Raw genomic sequence first — 21,852 nt, 5'->3', positions numbered from 1 at the left:
ACTGCACTTCTCATACTATGTTGGATTAAAGCCAAGTGTCATAGAGTTTTATGCAGGGAATTTGGCACCTAAACTAGACTATACTAAGTAGTAAATGGCTGTGTATAAAAAAAACCTAGCTGTGTAGTTCTAGAGTTGGGAATCAATGGGATAAATCTTTCAGTGATGTAGAAGTTATGTATGTTCTCTCTTGTGTTCTAAGTGGAGACCCTAAATGTGGGACAAATAGCAATTTGTTGCCATTTAGTAGGAGGTGTATAGAATCTGTGTAACTACCAGCTGTGGTGGGTTATCTTTGACTAACAACCAAACTCCCACCCAGCTGCTTGCTCACTTCTCCCCTCAGGTGGAAAAAATAAGAACATAAATAAGAAAGCCTGTGGGCTGAGGTAAAGACAGGCAGGTTGACTATTAATTACTGATGTGGACAAATCAGACCAGTGGAAAATTAACCAATGAAAATATAATTGCTAATTTGAATATTGGGAAACAGAAAGACAAACATTAAAACACCACATTTCCTCCCCACATTCCCAAGCTCAACTTCATTCCTTCACTCCAGCAGTTACAGTTGGTACACGGTGGTTCCTCTCCCTCACTTCCTCACACTTTTTGTCTGCTCCATCATGGGTCCTTCAGAGCTTGCAGGGGAATCTCTGCTCTGGTGTGGAGCACTTCCTCTTCCTCCTCCTCTTCCGACCCTGGTGCTCCCTCTGCTGCTTCTCGCTCTTTTTGTTCCCTCTGCCTCTCTCTCTGTGACATTGTCTGCCCTTCCTCACACAGGCTTTCCCCCGGGAGCCGCCATCTCAGCTGTGGGGCCCAGCCGTGCCCTGCGCTGGGTGTGCTGGAACCGGCTGGAACCGGCTGGAACCGGCTGGAACCGGCCGTGTCCAGCATGGGGCAGCCCCGGGCTCCCCTCACGGGGGCCGCCCCGCTGCCCCCCGCCAGCGCCTGGGCACCTGCACCTGGTATACAGGCACGGTTAATCACCAAAATAGCTTCCTATATGGGCTTTTCAACCTTCCCTCAGAAATTGTGTTGGAGATGAGGGCAATAGAAATGAGCCACTGAGAAAAGCTCCCATTTGCTGGAGGGTTTTAAAATGGATAAAATTGGACTCCAGCTGTGATGCGGGTAGAAGCGTGAAACACTGAGCACGGATGGAGGGCTGCTGATGGGGTCTGTGGACTACACTAGCGAGAGCAGGCAGCTCTCTCTGGGGTGGGCAATTTACTCTTGGCTGAGCAGTGCAAAATTGATCTCATTGGGTTTGGTCATGTCTTGATTTTCAGAGCTTCTGGAAATTTACTGTTCCTGTTGACGTCAGCAGGATTTTAGCATCTCAGAGGAAGGTGCACTTTTTCAAGAAAGGATTAGAAACACTGATCCAACGGCATGGCCAAACTGTTGAGCAAAATCCCTCCCACGTGGGAAGGCTCACCATACTCTGTGGGGCAAAGGATTCTTGAACCCCAACACAGACCTGCACAATTGCAGCTGTGCTATCTTCAGGCTGTAGCAACAGCTCACCTGTTTTAGCAATTGCTGATATGGGCAAGCCATAGTTCCTATGGGGGTAGGGGAGGGGGGAAATCTCACCATTTTTGCTCTCTTAGTTTCTTGGTGGTTGTTTTCCCAATTTTCTGTACTAAAGACTACGTATTGGAGATTGCAGGTTTGTCTGTATTGATTGTGCAGCTGTATTTTAAATAACCACTTAGATGAGCATATGAGATTTTGGTATAGATGAAGTCCTACCTTGAATAACTACAACAAGCATTTAGCTTTTTGTATGTTTGAGTCTAATCCACAAAGCGTGTAAGAAGACTAGATAAAATAAGTATTGTAAAAAGCTCGTTAGGAATAAATACAATGTCAAATGATTAATTTTTCCAGCCTGATTCTAAGAAATGCTGCATCTTTATATTCAGATGATTTTCAGATGATATTCAGATTACCAGGGATAGAAAACTTACATATGTAAACTGTTGTCTTCCACTTCTGAATTCACAGAAAAATATATCACAGCCACTGGAACAAGGTTTATATTCTTTATTTTCCAAAATGGATAACGAACAGCATATGATTTTGCAATATTTCAGGCTAATTTGAGTAAAACCATGCAATTCAAGTAATTTTTTTAATGTTTCCAGGTGAATTTAAGGAGAAAAATGCTTGCCACTTTGAGAGCGGACCTTTTTCTCCTGTTCTTCAGGGCAGTGACTGAGATTAGGAAATAACAATAAATGACTGATTTTATATCACTCATTCAGTTAAGTTGTTTATATTTCCAGAGCTTTCAGATATCTAATTAAAACATGGAAATGAGTTCTGTAACATATTTTTGTCATCTCCCAACCCAAATGCGAAGAAATGATTAAGGCTAACTATAATGAAAAAAAAAAAATGTCAAAAGAAGCTGAAAAGAATAACAGCTTATATTATATTAAAATTTTATCCTGATTATTGGAATTATATAAAGTCTTGAATTAAATTAACTGATTTTCATAAAGTTATAACCTCATTTTAAGAAAGCTTTCACAGTAAAAACCTAGGGTAATACCATCCATAATAATATATATAAAATCACAAATTGGGAAGGAAAAAAAGTCACTGGAAATATAAAAAGGCCCACTGAAAGAAAATTAAAGATTGTCATTTTACCATGAATAATTCTCTGTTGGCAGCTCTCTCTCCAGAGCAGATTTCACAGGTGACTATGGAGGCATTCACCATGAACAATTTTATCTTCAGTGTGCTCCTATGTGGGAAGAGCTACTCCTAGGGCATGACTTATTCCTACTTCCTTCCAGAAACTGCTGTCTAGACTGCTTGTTGCAATGACAGTTTTTGCAGCACAGGACCTGTGCAATATGAGAGTGCATTAAGACCGAGAACCCACTTTGTATGGTCATGACCACTAATCAGAGAGTACCAGCCTGAACCAGCAGTGTAACAGCAAAGCTTTCTGATTTAACCTGTCAAAGATTCAGTTGTCCAAAACTCATGTGAGTCAATTATTTGATTAAGGTAAGAATGGGTTGGCCAGGATGGGGAAGGGGCTGACGTTATCTTGAACTATGCTAAAAATAAAAAAGCAGTATATAGTTACTGGTGTGCTCAGGCTCTGCAAGTAGCCAGGTTGTACAAAGAGCATCATGCTGCTTCACCAGGTAACTGTATAGCTAAGATCATTGCTGTACATTTCCCAGATTAAATGCAAAAATATAGTAAAGAAATACAAAGAAATAGCAGCTTGCAAAAATGCATGATTATTTACATTGCCAGATGTACAGACAATTGAGATGCCATTTTTCAGTCATGTGTCTTCACATGCATCAAATGCCATCTCATCTCTTTCTCAAGGCAACAAACCCATTATTTCTGCATAAATGCATAAAAGAAGGCTGAGGGTTGGCATATCTACTTCCAGTTCTCATCTATTAGTTCTCAACAGTAGTGTCCTATGAAGAAGTCCTTACATTTCATCTAGCAACATCAGCTGCCCAGATGACTTAATATAATTCTGTTTGGTGACTTTTTGATTGCTTTTTGTTTGTTCTTTTGTTTTGTTTTAATTTGTTTGGGTTTTTTTGTTCACTGATCTGAGATTGCATCAAATTGGCATGTTTACCTATTGGAAATTTGGGTTGCCTTAGTTTCACACCACGGTTGTTCTTCTAACTTTTGCTAATAGCAAATGGTTGGCCAGTATATTTTCCGTTTATATGGTCTTCACTGCAAGTCGATCTGATTTACCCACAGAAGAAAAGGAGAAGTACTAAAATTATTAAATTTGTTTCTTGGGGCCTTCATGTTGGTAAAACACTGGTTTTCCTCACCTTTGCCATTTTGTTTCACTTTCTCTGCTCACTTTGGGCTTTAGGAAGTGAAGAGTTTGTATTTCACCAACAGGCAGGACAAAGAGACCATGCTTTTGCTGCTTCAAGTTAAATAGAAATATTCATCATTAATGTGACTTGCAGAGTCAACTTACTGACAGAATATTGAGCTGCTCCGAGAAAGTGTGAGCTTCAGGCTACACTGGTCAATGAGACATAAAAATAGCACCAGTCACAGAGCACATTTTCATGACTTAGTGAGACTTTTTCCTGTCAGCAATTTGTTTGAACGTTAAGAGGAAATGATTTAGGATTGCAGGTAGACTTGCAATCTTGCTGATATAAGAGCTACATTCAACTTTTCACTCCCTAGATAAGATTAAATGGAAAACAGACTCACTTGTATGGTGAACAGGTAGGTAAAGAAAAACAAGAGCAAAAGAGGCAGGAAAACACACACACATGCTCACACACACCATCAGGTCAATGCTTTGTTAGCATTGCAGCCTTTCCATGAGAAATGGGGCACTTTTACATTTCTACCTTTGTCAAACACAGTTCATTACTGCTTGTTTTGCCTCTGCCCCATGGAAACTTTTCCAGGCACATGTATCCGAGTGGATCACATGCTTGCAATGACAAGTACCACTGTAACTACTGTGGACCTCAGCAGAAAAGATAAAGTGCAAAATGTGAGTGATCACAAGACTCAGTCCCTCTACTGCCCTGGTTTCCTTGTCTTTCTCTTGGAAGTCTTTGAGTGAGTCTTTTCTTCCTTGTTTGAAGGGGGATTAGAGGGAAATTGCAGTCCAAATCCATTAGGTCCATTTAGGAAGACACATTGAAAGTAGCGGACAGGAGCTAGGAAAACAAGGAAGAGATGGTTAATATATATGGCTTCCAAACTGGGGCAATGAGTCTATTCCATGTTCTTTCAGAAAATATCTGTATAATTTCATTACCATTAAGTGAGTTACAGCACAAAACTCTAATGTGATCAAAAGCCAGGTTCCACATATCAACAAGATTTTAGGTAAAAGGCTCAATGAGTCATCTTTGCAGCACAAGATGAGAAATTGTTGACAATTTCACATTTAAACCCATTATTCTTCTAGTGTTATAGTCCTAATTCTCCCAGAATAATTGCATTTTGGGATAGCTGAATGGAAGCTCCTCACATTCACACATATATTTTCTGATTTTATATTTCACATCCACTTTCAGATACATTGTGGAGTTCCAGAATGACTCACATCTAATACTGATAATGACATATTTTATTAGGCTTCACATGAATTATCTTTTATACTCAATAAAGGGATCATAAGTGACAGTACTTCATTCCTAGTCTTTCACATTCAGGGAGGTTTTCTCCCTTTCGATTTTTGAGAAGTAGCCTGTTTAGTTGCACTTATTTCCATTAAGTTTTAAAAGCTTTCAAAAACACATTAGCACAGACGGAATTGACCTAATTTGTTCCAAAAGCTGAGTTTTGCACTCTGAGATTGACATTGACAAGATTTTAAACGATAACTATTAGTCAGTTATGTGTTGGGGAAAATGATTGGAGGAATTTTGGCATCTGAAACAAGTTAGTTTTCATGCAATTGATTTTCTGATAACTTTTTCTTTCCACTACTGTTCATCCCATATTAAAAAAAATTATCTGTTCCCGGTGGCAGTTCTAAACCGAGATGGACTCCAGGGTCCCTGTGTTATAAACTGAGATGCAGGTTTTATTTATTTACTGCCAAGTCACAGTAAGTGGTTGAACAGAGAGTGGTGTGTCAGAAGTGCCAGTGTATTCAATCCACTTATATTATCCTCTGTGGTCCTCTTGCCCAACCTGTGCAAAGGTTAAGTGTTTGGTATCTAAAAAGCACACTTCAAAATGGAGTTGGAAATCAGATCCTTCTGCAAAGGACTTACTGCTTTTCTACTAAATCTAAGAACGGAAACATTTTTTTCTCTCATTTTTCCAGTATTTCTGATGTTATTCTGTGAGATGAATCTGAGAAAACAGAGACAAAGCAACTCTCATGACTAGAGCTCACAGCTCAAGTGTGACAGACCAAGGCCTGACAAGCCACGGACTACGTGCATGCTGTCGATGTGCTCTGTCTTCTACCACTGGCCATTTTACCGAGGCACTTGGGCAAGATCAGAAAGTTTCAGGGATATGTTAGAGTTTCAACAAGTAGACTTACTCCATTCTTGAGCTAAGGTAACTTTTGTGAGTAAATCTAACTAAAAGAAGTATATTTTACTTGAAAATCTGACCTGCAGTCTGTTGTTAAAAGCCACTAAATTTGTGGAGGGATAGGGAAAGAGCAAACTTGGCCAACAGCCACAAACTAGTTACATGGGCTGTAATACTAAATTTGATAAATAGGCACAGAATATGATTAGTTTGAAAAAAAATCTAAAATTTATGTCTATTTAGAATGTGTAATGCTAAAGATCACCCTTGGTTGTGTTATTTCTGAGATACCTATAGTGTCTGTAAAATGAGTCCTGTTGTTTGGCAAGTATGTGCTTATACTGAGTGCAACATTTTGAAGCGACATTCAGTTGTTTATATAGCCTGCTACTTATCAACTGTCTTCAGAAAATATCAGGAAAATGTAGGATAAAGAAGAAGCTCAGGAGATATAGAGATGATAGTAATTACTTTTAATAACTTTGCCGGCTACTTCCTTTCACAAGACTCTAATTCCAGTAACTTGTTACCATATTTAACTACCTGTGGTGAAACTTCCAGTGCTGAAATTAGCTGCAGGCTGAGATTATTTTTTGGCAAAGAACCCAAAAGAACAATGTAGGCATATTTAACCCGCCTCCCCCTCCCCCCCCCCGCACCCCCAAAAAAAACAAAACCAAAAACAAACCCATAAAAACAACTAGGAAAAAAAAAGGTTTTATTTTCTTGGTATAAAAAAAATCTTTTCTTTAAAAAGTGTAGGTATCGTAGGAGGCCAGAGGGGCAATGTTGAGGGCAGAAAACATCTGACTTTTGTGTCAAGGGTGATGATGCTGAGATGGGAAGCCATGGTGCAGACTGTGACTGCCCAAGCAAAAAAAGAGTGGTCTGTCATGGTAGGAGATGAACACTAATCTAGAAAAATGCCTGGGACAGGTGATTCTTAGGATGATTGGAAGAAGAAATAGGTGATGTACAAGTTGACCAAAGAGCTTGAGGAGAAAAATGGACATAGTTGTGTGAAGAGACTGTGGTGAAGTGACTGAAAAGTGACAGGGGAACCACATGGCAAGGAGGAACACGAGGGCTGGAGATCATGACAGATAGAAAAAACAGAATAAGTTTTACTTTGTGGTCAAACTGAGAGTGGGAAAGACTGAAGAGTAGAAGATAGAAAAACACTGCAAATGGGATGAGAATAAGAACAAGGGGACTAGAAAAGGCAGAATAAGTACAAGAATTTTTAAGATAAGGAGGAAAAAACAATCACACTTCTTCCAGAAATGTGTAAGGGGTGTGAGGCTCAAGCATCTATGAATATTACAGCATACCGTCTTCCAAGATTAGTGTTTTGGAGAATCACTCTGCTGTCAGCCAGCAGTCAAAATCATTGGTAAAATACTTTATTCCTCTTTAGCGCTCACACATTTTGAAAATGATAACCTAATTCTGTGACAAAATTTTCCTTTGGTGCTAATGACAGCATGCTTTGTTAAGGGTCCAGCCTTTAGGGTCTGCGTGGGTTGTAATATTAGGCTCTGAACTGGCATGTATCCACATACATGGTCAAGGGCTCCTTCCACACTGACACTGACAGAGGTCTCCTCTATGGTGTGAGTGAAGCAGTGAGAGGAAATAATCTGTAGGGAGGTTCTCATAGCTGCTGAGGCATAGGTAAAGGTACAGCCAATGAGAAATAAAGCTGTAACAACTTTCCAATGGAGTAAACCTTTCTGACTGAAGGGGAAGATATAGATTCTGATTAAAAAAATAAAAAAATAAAAAATCAAAGTCCACAAAAAACTTAATTAAAACTTGTTGTCAACTGTTTTATCTTGAGGAAGGATATACTAAAAAAAATAAGTACTTTTTTCATCCATACTAAACAGACTATAGTAGAAGATTTAAAATACCCAAATATCCAAAATCAACTTTATAAATAACAAAGGATATATGAAAAAAAAAATTTAAAATTCTACCTTTTGATTTTCAAAACTCTTAAATGAAACTTTTCTTAAATAACCTACAAATATTTCTTAAAAAAAAATGTTTTACTTTTTAACTGGAACATCATTGGGATGAATCTGAAATGTTTCACTGTGAAATGAAAAATTTTTTTCAAATTGTTGTTTGGAGTTAGAAAAACTAAAGCACAGTGATTCATGGATTTATCCTAATATTAAGGCAATGTTTATACATGAATAAATTAAGCAGATTCACTTGCTAAAACACTGAACTGAAAAGACTGACACGTAGTATGATATGTGAGATCTCGTAGATACTGTTATCAGAGTACAAGATTTAGTAAGCAAGGTGTTATTCTTGCACCTGTAGGGACAGAAAGAGGGCATTTTCAGGTTTTGAGTGATAGTCAAGCTATTTTAAAAGGCCTTTTTTTCCATACTGTCTTTGCAGATTTAATTCTCCCAGTACAAAGCTACTAATTTCTAAAAGAAAAATTAATCAACATGCCTTCCTGGGATGGATCTTTTATATTTTATCTACTCCAGCAACCATAGTTTGACGTAGACATATTGCAAATGTCTGTTGTATTTTTTATTATATTATTTTAAAAATATATTTTCTAGTATCTCATATATTGTCTTTCTTCTTTATGGCTGATGAGATTCACACTTTCTATAAACTGAATGATCTGTCTTTAGCATATTCTAACTTGTTAAGCAAAACAAAGTCAGCTGCACATGTAGTAAGACTATGGAGGAGGACATGGTCTCAGAATTACACCTTTTTCTATGTGCTTTTTCACTATTACACTTTCATATTGCCCGTTGACTGCTTTATCTAGCAAACTTGAGCTCTAAAACATGCAAATAAGAAGTTCATTCAAAAATACCAACATCTTTGGAACTGTGTCTGTATCAGAGTCTGCAACAGTGTTACGATAGAAGACAGTCAGGAGAACAATTTGAATTTTTTCATGCAAATAAGACTACAACTGCATCCCATTCTGTCTTTGTAATTCTCACATTCAGTGTGAATATAGAATGTGTCTTAAACTGAAGAGAGTTCTCACTTTGAATGTATTGTCTCATGTCTTGAAGGCAAATGTTACCAAAAAAAGATGAACAGTAGGAGCAAAATGTGGTTTAACACTAGATGTCTTTTGTCAGCTTAGCTGAGACAAAAAAAAAAAAAAAAAAAAGCTTTGTATCTGGTCTTATGCTTTTGTTTAGGATGTAGTTTATGAGAATTCACATAATTACTTATATTTCCCTTATGACTACTACTGAGGAAACAAAAAAGTCAATGCTGGAAAAATGTAGAAATTTTTTTTTATGACATCTGATACCTAAGATGAATTAATTTCTGAAAGGCTGGAGGAGGTGGTATTTGCTTCTTTGTTTTTCACTTTGTGAAAGGAATGGGCACTTTTTTTCCTCACAAAAAGAGAGAAATCTTTTAAGTGATTTTTGTTCTTTTAGAATTATTTTTGCCTGGGTGGAAATCAGTTTGGTGTAAGAACAGCCAAGATGAGTTCCTGAAAGCAGAGAAATGAGCAAAACCCCCTAGTTTCAAGGTTTGTGTGAAGTTTAGAGCTGGTCAGAAGGAAATGCTAAACTCTTTCCATAGACAGCCAAAAATTATTCAAGTATTCCGTGGAGCTTATGTGTGCTCTTGATCTCTAAGTGACATGTATCTCATACGGAGGGCTGATCTCAAAAAATGTGAGGAATATTGCAAGAGCACTCTCCTGATGCTTTCAGTTCTTCAGCAGAAAGGAGGAAACCAGCCTATTGAAGCCCTTCTGGATGGCAACATGGCCCTGTGTATATCAGCCATTCACTGAAGTATTGTTTCATCCGCAGACTTCCTGGGGGTACACTCTGCCACATCACCCAGATCATTAATGAAATTGATAAATTGAAACAATATTAACCCCTTGGTTACTCCGCTAGTTACTGGGTTCCAACTACACGTCCTGCCACTGATCATCACCCTCTGGGCCTGGCAGTTTAACCATTTTCAATCCGCCTCACTGTCTGCTTGTCTAGTTCGTACTTCATCAGCTTCTCTATGAGGATCCTACGGGAAACAGTGCCAAAAGCCTTATTGGTGACAAGGTAAACAATATCTACTGCCAGTCATTTCATCATAGAAGATCATCAGGTTGGTCAAGCATGACTTCCCATTTGTGAATCCATGCTGACTATTCCTGATTAACTTCTTGTCCTTCATGTGCCTGGCAATTGTTTCCAGGATTAGCTGCTCCACCACCTTCCCAGGGATTGATGTGAGGCTGACCAGCCTGTAGTTCCCTGGGTCCTTCTTCTTGCCCTATTGAAGATAGGAGAAACATTTGCTTTCTGCCAATCTTCAGGCACCTGTCCCAATTGTCATGATTGTTCAATGATTATTAATTTTGTTTTGAGGATATAGAATGCAAATTACATAATACTCATTGTTAATTGTTCTCTTGAAGCTTATTGAGTGGAAAAAGTAACAGGTAACAGGTAAAAGACAACTAGCTGACACAAGTCCCAGTAAGGGAAGAGACACTAGAGAATAAATACAATCCCAAAGCCGCGAGATTATTGGAATAGTTAAACAGTGATTTTAGATACTGTTTCATTTCCACATATTCACATAAGGCAAAGATACCAGCAGAATTGGTTTGGCTGAGAACCAGCAGACAGGCTCACAGAAGTCCAAATACATCCCAGAATCAGAGCTAACTTTCAAAGCATACACATCTATCATATCCTCTACAGATACCACTACGGTGTCATCCACATGGTCCTTTACCATCCCAGATTACTCTGTGTCTCATCATTGACAAAGACAGTGAGGTGTTTAATCCACCTTGTATGTCATAAATTATCAATTTGTGTGAATCTGTATAGAATATTAGAATCAATTTATGAGAAAGCTTCACACTCAGGTTTGAATATTGCTTAACAGGTGGTTACAGTTTTTTGCATTGTGATGGCTTATGTTGGTTAACAGTCTTTATTTGCTGTCTGGGCAGAAAGATTCACACTCATCCATTTACATTTTGAAAGCATGAGAAAGCAGACACTGATGAAGTGTCAGTAGGATCCCAAATATTTCTCTGCTGAGAGGATTAAGGTATTGATGGAAAGAGAGGAGTTTGAAGTCTGAATAGATCACCAGAAGAACCTTCTATACAAAGGGAATAAAGGGGTCCTCAACCAGGGGTCCCCTTCTGTGGCAAATCTGGATGGGGAAAGATTTTAATGAGAAGCCCAGTTACCAGGACACAGGCAATTAAGCACTTGTCAGCTAGTTAAAAGAACCCTGTAGTGGAAGAGAGACTATAAAAGCTCAGTGTTAAGTAAGCACTGACTTGTTCATTTTCATCCTACATATTTATATGCCTTTATAGATCCTTATATACTAAGCAGTCTATTTTGGAATTGTTTCCATGCTGATTTAGCTGAAGTAGTTCTTTAAGAAAATTCATAAATATGAGGGCACTCCATCCTAAGAGACATGACAGAGCTTAATAAGTCAAGGTGTCAGGACACTGTAAAAGAGTTTGGCTTCATATGTATTGATTCACAGTTTCCAAAGGATGATAGGCTCTAGCTCCACTTAATAAGGAGCGTGTCTGGTTTGGGAATGTGTAATTAAAGAGAAAAAACAGTTTTAACTTCCTTCTTTACTTGTATGCAGTCTAGTTGGGAATACACTTAAGCTCTAAGGATATCAAGTGACCTTGTGATAACTTTTATGAAAGTTTCTTCTGAGTTAATATTATTTAGTATATTTTTAAAGAAGACTACCTAGGTGTAGCTTTCTACCATTCAGAGGTCTAAACTACCATTCAGGTGCCTACTGAAGCAATTAATGGGAGTTTTGTGTAAAGAATTATGGTCATCCAAACAAACTAATAAATTATTTTTTTCAAGGTAGTCATTTTTTCTGATCTTATAAGGAAAGGGGGTAGAAAAATCAGAGAGTAATAAAATTTAATGATCCTGAAGAATATAAAGGTGTTCCTGTTTATGTGTTACAACAGTTAAAGTCCCATTTCTATAAGGCTCAGATAGCTCTTCTTAAAGCAAGTCATGAAATAAAACATTAATTAAAAAGCAATAGCTTTTAGCAACAACAGTTTGGTTATTAGGGAAAATTACAGAGAATGTTTGAAGAAACAATTTTTATTACCACTGTTTTCTAGTTTGAATCAAATTTCTTCACTCAGAGGTTCTCTTAATAGAATTAAACAGTTCAACAAAGCACAAAAATTCAGGCAATCATAGCACTAGAAACATCTAATTATTAAGTGATTATAAGTAAGAGGAAAGTATTAACAATTGCACTAATTTCTTTCTGATTGCTTCTCAGGCGTGCACATACTGTATTTTGGCTCAGCAATCAAAACTGAACCATGCAAGAACAAAGAAGATTTGTTTCAGTGATTGGGGAGCTGAAGTTTTTTTCACTTTCTAAAGGGCAAGAAAGTGAAGCAGGTATTTTCTCCCTTGCTCTGTTTCATTCCCTGTCAAATAATCTGGGCTCTTTTCCTTACCATTTCAGCAAAATTATAGTACAACAACCTGACCAGGGGCAGATGGGGAAGGGAAGTGGTGTGAAATCCTTGTTAAATATCACAAATTTTTGCCTTCACACTTTCTAAAATAAGTATATAAGTCTTTGTGCTCAGTGGCATTGTGTAACTGACATTTAATTAAATCCCATTTCTCTGAATAGCAAAGCTGAATGCTGAAGGCCTATGCAGGAGACCAAATACTGTTTTTTTAAATTCACAACATGGTCCATGTTTAGATACTGGCTATTGAAAAACAACATGATTTGCTTCAAAAATTAGATTTATCTTTTTTTGATAAATTCTTTTCAACTTTATTATTATTGAGCATGCTGTACAGCCACACTACTGCCGTTCTCAGGAAGTACAATGCTTAATGGGAAGGTGGAGGGGGAAAAGGAGAAAACTTTTATATGTCCATTATACATAAGCAAGAAATATCACTACTACTTTAAAACAATTCTATACATCTAAAAACTTCCCCTTAAAATGACATTTTTCTAGCATTGTATAGACAATGCATAGACAAGTAAAAAAAGAAAATGCCTCATGAGAAGATTTCTTCTACAACTTATTTTGTGTCTCGAATAAGGAAAGAAAAAGAATGGTTAGAAAGTAGCTCTCAAAGCTCCTTTCGAAATGCCTGTGATATAATGCAATTAATTGCTCATCTTTGCAGAGATCATCCAAGTTTTCATATCCATTTTAGCAGGGGGTCTGTCAGATAATAAGTTATTTAATAGAAAGTACTATAGGTGTTTGAGTAGCAGAGTTAAAAACTAACAACAACATTGCTATAGTCATGAGAACTCAGATCACATTCTCCTTGATGGCTCTTTTTCAAACATTGTGGGACTGCAAGGTCTGGAGAAAGTAAAATATTTATACTTTAAAAGAATAAATACACCTCTCAAAAATAATGCTTACCAATGAGCAAAAAACACCCAGAAGATTATTCCATTTCTTATGAGTGTCTGTGGTCCCAACTTACTCAGGAAATTTGTTAAATACACAAAAGAAACCAGACTTTATCGGTGTTTCAATCAGTGGGAACAAAAACAGTTATTAGAGACAAATGATAAGACAATTAAGCAACTAATGAAAATGAAACTGGAGTCTGAACGAAACAAGAGTTTTCTTCATTTTAATTATTTTAACTGTAATCTTTATTAAACAAAGGGTTTTTTTTTTTGGAAGTGTGTAACATTATGCGCACACATTTATCTTAGTGAGAACTTTTCTGCTGGGATCAGCAGCACTTCTTTATGACAATAAAAAATCAGGAAAGACAGAGTGCTTGATCTAGGCTACTGACAAACCCTGATAGGTCTAAATTTGTCTTGCTTTACATCAGACACTGGATTTAGCTTCTAGCCACATGACATGATGCTAGGAGGCAATTTAGATTTCAAAGGGATGAGCAACCCATTGGAGAAATTGACCCTCTCATTGACCATGGAACTTGTGCAAATATGCTCTTATTTAAGTGCTTATGATTAGGAGGATTGGATTAGTGCCTGTGTGCTACTTTCAATGAAAGATGAAGCTAAATTAGAATGTCTTCCTCACCCTGAATTTGCACAGTTCTAAGAACAAGGCAAAACAGCAAGAAACTGTAGAAGCTCAACAGGCTGGTTTCTTTAAAATATTTCACGACATTTGTTGTCAGTTCTGGTCTCACTAAGAATTGCATCGCATAATTATGATTTGTCCACTGGACTTGATTACACTCATGATAACCTGGAAACATGAACTCACTCCAACATCAAGATGCCTGTTTTACAGATGATAAATGCTTAAAACAAAAACTATGTTGATAAAAAAGTAAGATAGTTGCTCTGTCCTCTAAACAATGTCCCCACTCGAAGAGAAGGAACATACATTAGAGGAATTACTTTCCTAAAGTTCTAGAGGCATTTGAACAAATGGCCATTTATCTAAAACAAAGATAAATAATCTCTGACTCAGAAAAATTTTGAACAATTACATTTTGTACAGAACTTTGCTTCCACAAGATATGACATAGAAATACATAATATGTACTTCTCTTGCGGTGTTATTGAAGAAGACATAGCAGTCAAAATAAAAGGCAAAACCAACTTAACAATGAAAAGCATTAAGATACTAGATGTTGATATTTCATTTGTGGCAAAATAATTCAGAGATTTATACTGAGATATATATATGTATATTTTAATTTCACTTGGCACAAATTATATATATATTTATAAATGCTTGGATCTGCTTAGTTTAATTTTAGCAAAAGGTTTTGACCCAGTTAAGAGGAAGAGAATTAAATCTTTGTCCAACAGGCATAAATAATATTACTAATTGGATTCATTTTGCAAACTTAGACAAATCAGATTCTCATTACTGGATTTAAACCAGCATTCTAAATAAGATATTTTTTCATAGTTTTTTTTTTTTTTTCACAGACTGTGACTTTTGTATGTTGTTTAGTTAGTCCAATTTATCCCTAAATTTATAGAAAATATAGGTGTTTGTCTAATAATTCTCTAGGCAAATAATTTTGAGGCTTAACATAAGAAGTAATCAATTTATGGACTAATTGTAAAAAGCCTCAACTTTCAACTGCTTTTTTCATTGTCAACTTTTCCTCATCCTCCAACTAATTTTTTTAGAAAAGATCTTTCTTTAGTTCTGGGATCTCAGTCTGGACTCTGAGTTTTCCCTTATTATATTCCCTGGTAGAATTTTGCTTGTTCCATTTTGATGTAAACAATCATTATAATCTGAGATGGCACATTATCATGTGTAATGGGAGAGGTCTAATAATATTTGTAGACCAAGATATAGAGCAGACTTCAGACACCTTGAAAAACATTTAGATTGAATGACAACACCTACATTTGAAGTCATGTTCACAAACCAGCTCTCCAATGACAACAGGAAATATGCCTCCATTACAGACTACCAAGCTCTCTAGATATTAAACTTAGTGCTGTACATATGCATACACTACTAGATGTGCCCGATAGTATAAGAATTAGTCCAGAATTATTTATAAATTTTACCCAGTAAACATTTTGAAGTATTATACATTAAGAGGTTTTTGAAGCAGGAACAGACCTTTATATCAAATAGATAAATGTTGTCTATTAACCTCCAGTACCAATTACTCGTGTATTAATGGATCTGGAATTGTATAAATTCAAGAGGAACAGGCAGCTGGTGTTCCGTCCATAATTATTCTGTAACTCAGTAGCCCTAGTGCCCTCCTGGGAAGGGGAAGATATAAAGTTGAGTCTCTCCAGGTTAAGAGAGCTCTGAAAGAGTGTCAGCTAAATCCCTTGGAGAGTACACAATGACTGCACAGGTACAGAAAGAATATCACCATCAACACCATTTTCAACGCAAAGTAATTACAGCTGCATTTTGTCGAGGGCCTGATGTTGATGGGTTAGTTGTACTCAAAGCATGTCTGGCAGACAGGAATTGTTAATTGAGTTTGTGGAGCCTAATTAAGTTTTTGTAGGAACTGAGCACTAGGTCAGCAGCTTTCCCTGTTTCAAAAACAGGGATGTAGGGGCCAAAAAATTCTGTGCTGCAGGGGAAGGTGCCTTATGGATGTAGAAACCTTAAGCTTTATGGAACCTCTTTGACAGGCTCTTTGGGACATTAAAATCTTCTAAAATAATGTTTTGGGTATGGCTTTATATTTTTAACAGTGGTTTTCACTATTGATTAGAAAGTACTCCCTCTGCTCTTTAATCTTCAGGATTTATCTCTTATTACCAAATATAACCAAAGATAAAAAAGGAGATTAGTTTAGAGCCAGGGATAGATCTCCTGTAGAAGACACAGCAGGAACCCAAAGTGCTTCTAGATTCTCTCCATTAATTTATTTGTTACAAAAGATATAACTTACCCTTTGGGTATTTAAATAGAATGTTTGTAATTCATAATTCAGATTACAATGTCACTATGCTGAGAGGCTATCTATAAACTTATAATTAATATAAAATCTGATGTATTTTTCTTATTTGTAGTGTGTATTTACAGATTTTGATTTTCAAAACTTATTGCAATCCAGAAATTTTCCACTGACATTTAACCAGTTTCAGACCAGATCATAAAGCATTCATTTTACCTAGCTACTACTATGTGACTGATATTTCCCTCTTATATGACTTTTCTATGTAGGAACAAACAGGAAGATTAATTCAAGTTAACTTCAAAAGTGGATTAACTAGGCCATACAAAATTGTTTTGTGGGCACTCATGCAGAATTAAAGCAACATCAGTGAAATTTTCATCTATTTTGAAATAGGTTAAACTAAATTGAATCAAGGTTAGCTTAGTTCTTAATAAGTGACCACTCAAGCATTTAGTACTTTCTAACTGAGCTCTTTAAATATACTACTCTTGTTAATACACAGTATTCCTCCACTTCTTTGTCTAGACAAGCCTGTCGAGATTTAGTCTTCAAGTAATTTTTTAAAAGTCAACTTCAGAATAGTGGAATGGCTAACACCAAGTTGTTGGAAAGACTGCGTATGCAGCCTTGGTCCTCACAATTCTAATGAATGAGAAATGTTGAGACATTCATGTGTCTCCACAGAATGGAGGCTATTCTACACAGGGTCTCCTGCAAGCAGCCTTAGTACGCAGTTCATCCTGCTCTTGCGCTGAGTACTTGTACTGCAGAGCGATGAGGACCCTGGAAAATCTTACTGGATAAGAATATCCTGCATAGACACAGGTCTTGTAAATGAATGAGCACAGATCTTACACAAAAAATTTTGACACTTCTCAGACTGCCAGGTCCTTCTATTATTTTCCAGTCAATGGCACACTTGTTTATGTCCAGAAAACACAACATTAACATTACTGATTTATTGCTGACTTCTGGTGAGAAAAAAATTATGAATTTTTAATACGAATTATTTCAAGGATGCTGTTACTGTTTTCATTATTACTTTCAGAGACATGGCAGTTACATTTAACTTGATCTATCCCTTCCTTGATCTATCTTTCTATTTTGAGAAGGGACATCACATCTTTTCTCCTCAACATTTTGGTTCAGCTTTTTTGATCTAGTTGCATTCAGATGGTCAGCTTTGGGAGTATGAGTTTATGTAGCTCAAGTTCTGGAAGAAACTGCTGGCAGAATACCAGTACCATCATGCATGTGATATACACAGACTGTCTAGGTGGCAAGGAGAATAAAAAATATAGTATCTGCAGTTCATCACCCATCTATAGACAAGAGATACTTGTCCTGCAGTGATGAAGTTCTTGCCTTCACTTTTGAATATTGTGCATTATTTTCAAAGTAGTTCAATGCTTCTATTTTATAGAACAGTACCAATATCTTTGTGCTTAATTAAATAGACAAATACTGCAACTTCAGAATAATGAAAAAGGTCATATTTTCCTCCAAAGTTTTTATATGTTGCAGAATCAAGGGAAAAATAAAGGAATCTGATCTCATTCTCTTTCAAAATAACGACCCATGGAAAAAATCTTACACATTGCACTGCTGGCAGGTTTATTTTCCCTTAGCATTGAGGAAACATCCTTGATGGTCTCTCAAACAGCTCTCATATCAAATCACATATTAAATAAAACTTTCTCCTTTTGCTAAATTTGGAAATCTTTGCATTGGAAAATAATTACAGGAAGACAGAAAGGGCAAAGCAATAAAACAACCTTACAATAATAAACCAACCACCACATGCTAATACACATGTAATGAATTCATATACTGGAGTTGCTGAGGTTTTCATGTGGTGTGCCATTGCATATCTTTTGCTGATAATATGATGAAATGATTCCTATTTATGCTAGAAAACATTTGGGAAACTGTGTTCCTCTTTATCACTGCAGAAGCAGAGGAAAAATCTAGCTGAGAAAAGCTTTTTTTTTTTTAATAAAAATGCTAGCATAATATGCTCACATAAACTGTGTTCCAACTCTGCTTAATGATAATTTTAGTTTTCCTAAAGGTACAACTTTGACTAGACAGTAATTATAGAATTTCTGATGTCCAAAAAAGTTTTAAACCTCTAATAAAATATGAGGGCAGATGCGTGAATTATGTAAGTCTATTTAATGACACATCTATTTACATGGAAGTTAGCATGACTAGTTTGATTTCTCTTGACCTTGAAAATAATCCACAATAATTTCTCTAATTTAAAAAAGAAATTTATACAGGATTAGTATTAATCTCACTATTTCTCGCTTTTCATGCTCTTCCATTACGGTTTCTCTTTGTTTCTGCCACATTTGCACATGTGTAGGCTTAGATAACAGCAGAGTAAAAATATCAACCTCTCCAACTGACTGTATGAAAAATGCATGTTGTTTCCTGTTTCAGCCATGAGGACAGCTACAACATAATTGTAATAAACATAATGAACTTTTGATTAGTTTAGATTTTCATACCTTGGTAAAAGCCTTGAAACAAACTAGGACTTTGATAAAATTATAAAGCTGTTCATATAAAGGGCATGGTAGATAGTCTTCACCATAGAGGTGAATTTATATAAGCCTCAAATTTTACTCCAAGAATTGAAAAATCTGCTTCTATGTGCTTGAAAATATATTTATTATAATATAGAAGGTAAAAAAATGGATTTCTAGGAATTCTTTTTTTTTTGTGTGTGTGGGTAAGTTTCAATCTTTGTATAGGTGTCAATTTTGACATTTAGGACAGGAGAAAGAAGGGGAAAGAATTCTAAGTAATTCCTTGCAGCTCTACAGGGGAATGAAATATACTGTCTACTGCACATATTACCATTTCTTACGAAAGGTACAGTACTGCTTAAAATTCTGTTTAAATGTGTAGCATTCTAAAATTGAAGATATATACAGCTTTTAAACTTGTTTGTTATTCTTTATCTGATTGCTTTTTAATATCAGGGAAAGGTTGAAGAACTCTCATCAAAATCTAAGAACATGTGAATCTATTCAGCTTTTGACGGCTGAAAGAAGATTTACTACTTAAATTTCTAGATTAGCTCAGAATGTGTAAATCCTTTTCTACTTCCATTTATCAGCAAAAATTATTAATATTTAGCACACTGAGAAAAATACACTGGTTTCATCTGCAAACAGAATAGACAAAAACTATCAAGTTCCAACTCAAGTGTACATGACCTAGGACTTTTAAATTCTCAATTTGAGCAAATACCAAAGAACAACATTCATAAAGAGAAATCACTCTGATGTTCTTCTGGAAACATTTCATCCATTGTCTGAACACTAACTTATTCTTTTCAGTGGATAAAGAACAGCTTGAAAATATTTCCATAGTAAGTTCTATTTGCAAAGTCAGTTATGAAGACTTGTTTTCACAGAACTGCTTATGATCTGGGAAATATCCAGTCAAGAATAACTGTGTAATAATAATGTACAATTAAATTAACCCATCATAACAATTACTGTAAATGAAAGCCACAGTAACAGTTTTTGAATGCTGTAAACTTTGCAGGAGCATGATGTGCAGAAGAAAGACTGCTGGCAGACAAGTTTTAGTATATTCCTGTTTTACATTGAATTAGGAATTTTGTACCATAAGATAGTTCTTTTCTCCCCTGGAAAAATCATTGTTTTAACATAGTGGTTATTTATTACGATTAACACTACTTGGTCTATATGAATTCTATACTATTAAAATAGTAATATTTTTCTGCTAACATAGTTTCTACCTCTGTATCTATCGTTTAACAACGGAATCCTTAAAAAAATTAAAGTCTATATCTGACTGTATAACTCTGTATTTTTGACTAAGAAAAAAAAAAGATGAAAAAAAAGCTATGCCATTTTTTATGTAGTTGCCCTTAAACAACAAATTCTTATGATCCATGTGTGCAAATATTTTCATACAAATACACATACTAACATTTAGTTGCTTGATCTTAGCATTTCATTTATAATTTCTTTTCATTGATGACAGATTGTTCTATACATGTTTTATACTTAGCTACCATTTTTTATTATTATTCAAATATTTTAAGTTTATACATATGGATAAATAGATATTTATAAATACACAGATACATAAAGCTACACATTTATTACATGTTTTATATCATGTATATAGGACTCTAAAGCATTCTACTTGAGGTAAAAGAGGTAAAAAACTTGTATACACCAAAACAGTCTGGATTATTAGCAGTGAAATTCTTTCCTCAGTAGTTTAAGACAACAAAGTTGCATTGAGAGCATCCATACTAATATTTAGTTCCTATTTTCTGTATAAACCAGATACACCTCACAGGTGAGATTAAAGACTTTGATTCTTATCTGACATGAATCAATGCATTTCAATTGACGTCAAAGGGATTAATTTATACTAGTCAAGAATCTGGAACATATTTTTCTTTTTACTGTAAAGGAGGAAAAACATGGAGCCAACCATTAACACAATGCAGCGAGATTTCCTCCTAAAATGCCCTACCTTTATTCACCTTTTTTATAGGGTGGTTGGGGCAGAGGGCACACTGTGATGGGAGACAATATTTCTTAATATGAGAGGAAAGAAAGTGAGCATGATTCTTCTTATGTGGTTTTGTTATGGAACAGATCTTTCTATGAGGGCATATGTTTATTTTAAATAATGCACTGTCAAATTAATAACAGGATACTTGGTTTATAACTAAACTATTAGCTAAATATAATTTTAGGAAGGTGGTAAAGCAATACCATTTGAGCAAATTTGTCTCCACAGGAACAATATTTACTGATTTGATTTACCTGGCTTGCCTCACATCTTGTCCCCTAGACTTGAATGAGAGATGTGAAAAGATTGCAAGTCTGATCTCCATTAAAAGAAAGAAACAAACAAACAAACAACCCACAAGCAAAAATTGGGGGAAAAAAAAAGAAGAAAATTCTCGAAAGGAAAAGGAATCTCCTTTACAATAAAGGAAAATCATGTACCTGATGTCAGGTTGTGATGTCGTGGAGCTTCTTTAAGTGGTGGGACTCCTAAAGAAAAAAAACATAGGTGATAAATTAATCTTCAGTTTCAGGCAAAAATAAATTTCAATAAGAAACATGCTAGTTTATTGGAATCAACTTACAGATAAGAATCTCTGTAAATTGGATATTTTTTTTTTAAGCATGACTTTCCTAGTAAATTATTTAAATATTTTATGTCTAGTAAAACCGTAGAATAAAACTTCTAGATATTAGATTAGTAAACTTACACCAGTACAACTGTTACCCTTTGAGGTTCCAGGTCTTCAATATACAATGTTTATATGCAAGTCACTGTCTTTAAGCAATGTAGAGGCGACAGTTATATG

General features: G+C 35.8%; 1 protein-coding gene across 1 annotated transcript in view; it reads right to left on the bottom strand.

Annotated features, from left to right (window-relative positions):
* Positions 1-3,559: 3,559 nt before the first annotated feature.
* TRDN (triadin) overlaps positions 3,560-21,852 on the bottom strand; it is a 236,943-nt gene continuing 218,650 nt past the window's right edge. Inside the window, 2 exon segments of the mRNA XM_042796218.1 lie at positions 3,560-4,703; positions 21,485-21,532. Of these exon segments, the coding sequence (XP_042652152.1) occupies positions 4,561-4,703; positions 21,485-21,532 (191 nt within the window). The 3' untranslated portion in view covers positions 3,560-4,560.

Source organism: Tyto alba, unplaced genomic scaffold (genome assembly GCF_018691265.1).
Source record: "Tyto alba isolate M040663 unplaced genomic scaffold, T.alba_DEE_v4.0 Super-Scaffold_22, whole genome shotgun sequence".
NCBI classification, from domain to species: Eukaryota; Metazoa; Chordata; class Aves; order Strigiformes; family Tytonidae; genus Tyto; species Tyto alba.
Note: the sequence above shows the minus strand (reverse complement) of the source record. Positions and strands in the feature narration are given on the sequence as shown.